Source organism: Heloderma suspectum, chromosome 12 (assembly GCF_057233095.1).
Source record: "Heloderma suspectum isolate Gila_16-S chromosome 12, 16-S_ref, whole genome shotgun sequence".
Classification (NCBI taxonomy): domain Eukaryota; kingdom Metazoa; phylum Chordata; class Lepidosauria; order Squamata; family Helodermatidae; genus Heloderma; species Heloderma suspectum.
In genome coordinates, this window is record NC_139469.1 from 23,986,897 (window position 1) to 23,992,896 (window position 6,000).

At 45.3% G+C, this 6,000-nt stretch overlaps 1 protein-coding gene across 3 annotated transcripts in view; it reads right to left on the bottom strand.

Moving 5' to 3' along the window:
- The window catches only part of DECR2 (2,4-dienoyl-CoA reductase 2), a 49,407-nt gene extending 43,995 nt beyond the window's left edge, over window positions 1–5,412 (bottom strand). For all 3 annotated transcript variants that reach the window (XM_084818791.1, XM_084818792.1, XM_084818794.1), the window contains exons 1-2: window positions 5,383–5,412; window positions 2,809–2,922 (exon numbers count right to left, since the gene is read on the bottom strand). In XM_084818791.1, the coding sequence (XP_084674917.1) occupies window positions 2,809–2,906 (98 nt within the window). In that variant the 5' untranslated portion in view covers window positions 2,907–2,922; window positions 5,383–5,412. The remainder of the gene's footprint in view (window positions 1–2,808; window positions 2,923–5,382) is intronic.
- Window positions 5,413–6,000: the final 588 nt, after the last annotated feature.

The following is a 6,000-nucleotide window of genomic DNA, read 5'->3' on the forward strand; positions in this document are numbered from 1 at the left end:
TTCCGCAGTGCAGAGGGTTCAGTTTAGGACACAAAAATAGAAATGAAGCATCAAAGGTAAACGGAACATTTTGCTTTTGCTAAGGATAGGAAAGACGCATGGGGGTGCTTCCCCTCAGATTTAAGTGACAATTTGTTTCTCTAATAGAAAAAGTAGTTCATATGGGCATCAAAAAAAGGAGAGAAATGTCTTAGGATGCAAAGATTTCATTAGTGGAAAGGCTGATGCGTTTTGGCCTCTTTTCTTATTTTGAGGCCTTCTTCAAGGGGCTGTAACAGTAATAGTAAAGAAAGACAACACATAAGTACATTGTAAAAGAAAAATTGAAACACATGGCAAGGCACATTGCTATAAGACCTGTGCATGCAACTTAACATTAAAAACTAGGCATCATTCCAACACTGCACACCAGGCCTGTGTATCCATACTTAATAACAAGGGATATTGCAACAAGGCCTGGGCATACAATTTAACATTAAAAACTATGCATCATCCCATGCTGCAAGCTAGGCCTGTGTGTCAATACTTACTTATAAAAAGGCCTGCAGAGATTTTTACAACAAATGACTCCTACTGTAATTCACTGGCAACTGGAAAAGAGTATACCAAAGGCTGTAATTTATACTGCTAGAGAAGGTGTTTTTCTAAAAGTTCTCGCTGGTGTTGCCGTGACTTAGAGAGTAACTCAAGGTCTCCCATATCTGGACTGAACTTCACTACAAAATCTAGAGAATGCCTGAAAACTACAGGTCAGTTACAGAAGTGGTAACAATTCTAGCTCTTCACGTAAACCCTGCAGTGATAGGTCTTAAGATCCACTCCGTTTCTTTCTTCAGCAGGTGCTTATCTTGCTTTGTATTCAGCTTTTCCAGTGCCCAAAATCTGAAATCTGTTATATTTGTTTTCAACAAAATGACTAACCAAGGGGCCACCTAGCCTTTTGTTTTTAATATTGCTCAGATGTTGGGCAACAGTAAAGATGGTTATTTGGCTCTTTATCCAAAACAGTGGTGTTAACAACTTTGCCAGACCAGTGGGTATAGGAATGCTTCACTGAGACTCCAACACGCAAAAGAGAAGAGCTGTTTGGTTCCTAGCAGTGGTATACACACACACCGACGTCTATGCAAGGAAAAAATGAAAGTTCACAGGGCCTATGTCTGGAAGTGGTACCTTGTCAAGTCATTAGAGAGGAGAGCAACTGGTTTGCAAAAGGGCTAAGGCACAAACCCAGTGCTTCTAATAAAGCAAACAGTCATTCCTGCAAGCTTGAGGCAAGCTAATACTGGTGGGAATGGAGGTGGCCATGAAAAGGATGGATTTAAATTGCATTCAATCAAGCTTTAGGGTGCAATCCTATATGTTTCTTCTCAGAAGTAAGTCCCACTGAGTAGTTATTAATATTAATAATAATAATTTGATTTCTATACTACTCCATAGCCGAAGCTCTCTGGGCAGTTCACAATTCATAAAAAATACAACATTACAAAATACTACATTATGATAAAAAATAGTCTAAATGTTTTTAACATGCAAAATTTAGTACAATTTAAACAGCTAAAAACTATTTCAGTAAACATTTTTTAAATAACAGACCTGTTCAAGACAGCTGACATATATACCCCATCATATGCCATTAAATGCCTGGGAGTAGAAGGCAGCCGTAACCTGGCACCGAAAAGATGGCAGTGTTGACACCAGGCAGGGGGCCCCCACTGAGAAGGCCCTCTCTCTTGTTGCCACCTTCCGAGCCTCCCTGGGTGGTAGCACTCGGAGGAAGGCCTCAGAAGTTGATCGTAGTGTCTGGGTACGTTCAGGTTGGGAGAGGCACTCAATCAGGTATTGCGGTCCCAAGCCGTGTAAGGCTTTATAGGTTAAAACCAGCACCTTCAATTGAGCTTGGAAACATACACTATTCAGTGAACCTTACTCACTGGTAAGCTGGCAAGGACTGCAGCCTAAGACAGGGATGGGCAGACTTCAGGCTTATCAGATCCATTTTAGTTTTTTTACAGAACCAGAGCCAGGTGCAAAAGTCATACATTTAGAATTAAAGAACTAGGTGTTTCTGAGCCCTTCCTGAGCCGGGAAATTTGTTTTCAGTACCAGAACTGAACTGAGCTGAGCTCACCATCCTTTCAAACAAAAGTCCTGTCCTAGCTACCCCAAAGCTTTCTTCATTTCAGCAGCCTAATTTAAGTGGGGAAAAAGTCATATTGTTGTTGCAACTGTTAAACAACTGGGAGTCAGATCTACTTGTAGATCTACTGCAAATCACCCAGAGATCTCTGGGTAGATCCAGGTCTGCCTTCTGCATGCCTCTGGCCTAAGATAACGCTGGTTTTCCTTCTCAGAGATATTCGACTGCCCATCCCTCTTATGCCGGAAGTAGCTACTCTTGTTCAAATGTCTGTCTCGTGGGCTTTTTATGACATCAAATTTCCCCATGTACGTTCTGGTGGTTATCTTTGCTAACATGCAAAAGCTGAACGATGGGCTCAGAAAAGCAGCTTTCCAGAGCTTTGCAGATGCATCTCACAGGTTTGCATTTCCATTATTTACACTACAAATATTTATTTATTTATTTGTGTCTCCTCCTCCCATGATTATTCTAAGAACCACAAGGGTGGGGGGAAACAATACTGGGGAGCCAGCGATCATCAAAGATGAAATGAAGGAGGTGTGACACAGAGTGGAAAGCAGTGGTGGGGGATGGAAAGGGAAAAAGCACATGAGGCTTAGTTCATCTGGTTAAAAGTCTAGAAGTGATATTTCGCCAGTGGAAACAACCGTCCTAGCAGTACTCACTTGAGGATATCAGGACTAAAGAGATAGGAATATTCCTGGAGACAGTCATCCGTGTCAACATCAGGAGGAGGCTGGCACGCAAAGCCTAGTTGGGACATGGCTTCTTCGACAGTTCTGCACAAAACAAGTCATGGTCACCACAAACCCAGAGGGAGGGAGGGAGAGGGAGAGGGAGAGAGAGAGAGGGAGAGAGAACCAGCCATTTTTCCGCACAAAATCATCCCAAGACACGCCCATAATTTCACTATCCACAACAAATGCTGGCAGCTGAGCTGACCCAGCAAGAATCAACTGGGAGGCAAAAAGGCTGACTTCATAGCCAGAAGGGTCCGTGGGAAAGCGAACACTATTCTTGCCTTTGATGGGGAGATAATCAGATCACAGAGCAGAAGGCAACCTCCAGTGATCATCTAGTAGTCCACCACAAACACCCCTTTCCAAAATAACTAAGTGAACATAAGAAGAACATCATGGCAAAGGGGAGACCAACCTGGACCAACACATCAGGCAGAGAGCAAGCTTTGCAGGGAACTCACTTTACCCATCCCTGCCAGAAAAACACAGCTCCGACTGACAGGTCCCTGGGACTGCAGACTCTGGCCTCATTCATCAACCGGGGGTCAAGGGCTACTCAGAGGCTGCACCCTCCTGCCTCCCAGGGAGAACTCCATAGCAAGGGGGAGGCCAGCCTGGCCTCATACATTGGCCAGAGAGTGAGAGAGCAGCTGCAGGGAGCTTCCTTTGGCCTTCCCTGCCAGAAAGAACACCTATAAGAACTTTGAAATTAAGAACTGGTGCCTGAGTTTTTGCTTTTTTCCTCCTTCTTCCCATTCCCTTTTCCTTTTGTGTCACATCTTTTAGAGCATAAGCCTAAGGGCAGGGACTATCTCATTAATCTTTATAAGCTGTCATCAGTGCCTTTTAATGTGGCTGAAAAGTGGGGTGAAAAGACTGCAAGTAAATAAATAAATGGGGCAGGGCAGGTCATTAGGGAAAAGATGGGAAATCAATTTTATGCTCTTTGCTTCAGATATCAACTGCTAGAAAATACCAAATATCAGTATCAAAAAATATCATGTGCTTGCACAAAATTGCAGTACACATGTTTGGTCTTTCAGCAGCTTTCACACCAACCTCACATACTCCTTTGTTTTAATTTAGGGGAGCTTAAAAATTGGTGGGGAGTTCAATGAGATGAACTGCTGAGGGTGGGGGGAACCCTCACTAATCTCAGAATGCTTGTGCCTGCATCGCACACAGCAGCTCAGTGTGATATTAGAACAAGGGCTGTTTTCTCAAAACGCCAATATGGGTATATCAACGCTCCAGAGAAATGGAAGAGTAGGAAATGGTTCCCTCAGGGGTCCAATTTGGTGGTCAGGGTCAGATGTAACAAGCTTTTCCTGCCAAGCTTGACAGAAAATGGTAGTATAATAATGCATTCCAGAAAGCAGGGACCAGCATACCTTCGCAATCTTTTCCTCATAACTTTTCTCTCCAGTATCCCTTACTTTAGAGATTTATTTATTGATTTTCTGAACAGCTTGCTCCTGCATGAACCCTCCTTGGGGCGCCCTCACCTGCAGAGGTCTGGTAAGGGCTTTTTCTATGATCGCACTCCACATTTTGTTTCTCCTTAGAGATAACATCATTTGGCACATGATACATTGGTGTCGCATGTCTACCTAAGAGTCTGAAATGCAGCTCTAGAAAAATAGCCAGGTTAGTCTGTGGAGAACCTGATCGTCAGGCTTGCAGGATCTACTTAGTTCAGGGAGTCCCCAGAGTTTTTGGGCTGATGGGCACATTTGGAATTTCGGGAGAGCGTCACGGGTGCTTTCATAAAATGACTGCCATGGTGTGTGTGCGTGTGTGTGTGTGTGTTGCGCATTTATAAAATGCCTACCATGGAGGGTGTAGCCAGTCCCAAAATTCTCATTCCCCAGCAGGCAAACTTGTAAGACTAAAAGAAAAGTTACTTGTCTGAGAAGCTAATTACAAGACAGAGGTGGGGTCTGAGCTCCAAAAGACAAAACCACTCACTCTTTTGAACCCAAATAAAGACGGCGCCGGAGGGCAGCACTTCGCTTTGCGGAATGCCGGCAAAATAAACGAATAATAACGTTTTAAAATCTTAAGGAATAAAACAAAAATCAGGAGGGCCGGGGAGCCTGGCGGGCGACAAGAGCGGAGTCCGCGGGCACCACATTGGACACCCTAGACTTCGTTGTTTGTTCGTTTGGCTAGAACCCTGAAACCCACCAACCAGAACCCGATGCAAAACACATTTAAGAACTCTGAACCCAGGACTTTGGTTTGGACACCAGAACTGGATGGAGCTCCTGGTCCTTTAGGTTTATAGTCTTCACACCTCTTCCCTTCAAGCCCCCCCCCCTTAAAACAAGCCCCACATGCTGTGAGGGGTGGAGGGGATGGGAAACTGGGGGGCTTCCTCACGCTTGGACCCTCAAAGCCTTGGATGGTGGCTCCCTCCCTTCCCTTACAGCGTCTCTTCCCACCCACCGGCCCCCATCATTCCGCCTATGCCACCTCCCTTCCAGGAGCACCTCTTACCTGCCCAGCAAGGTACTTCGCTCGCAGCACAATGCGCCTGCGCATGAGGCTCTCCCCTCCCCACCCAAAAGCCTGCCGGGAATTGTAGTTCCTGGTTAGGAAGGGCGCATCTATGGGAGGCACGCTGGGTTATGCAATTCTCCTCTCTAGAAGCAGCCGCAGAGATCACACAGGCTCAGTGGCCAGCAACATCCATGCCTGTTGTGTCTTGGTGGGGATGGGGATGGGGATGGGGATAGATCCAGCTCCCTCCTCCCCACTCAGGTCCGGAAAATTTCCACCCCTTTGCAGCTTAATTATTATTATTTTTTTTTTAAAGCCCAACCCTACGTAAGTTTACCAAGAAGGATGGGAGGGCAGGACTGCAACCTCAGATCGGAGCCCGATCCTCTGTATGCTTTATTCGGAAGGAAGACCCGCTGAGTTTAACAGGGCTTACTCCCAAGTAAGAGCGCAGTCCTTTGCAGGTTTAGACAGAAAAACGTCCTACAGCTCTCAGCATGCCCCAGCCAGCCATGCTGAGAGTTGTAGGGCTTTTTTCTGTCAAAACATGCATAGGATTGTGCCCTACAGAGATATTTACTCTCTGTCCTTTAGGGTGCAATCCTATGCAGGTTT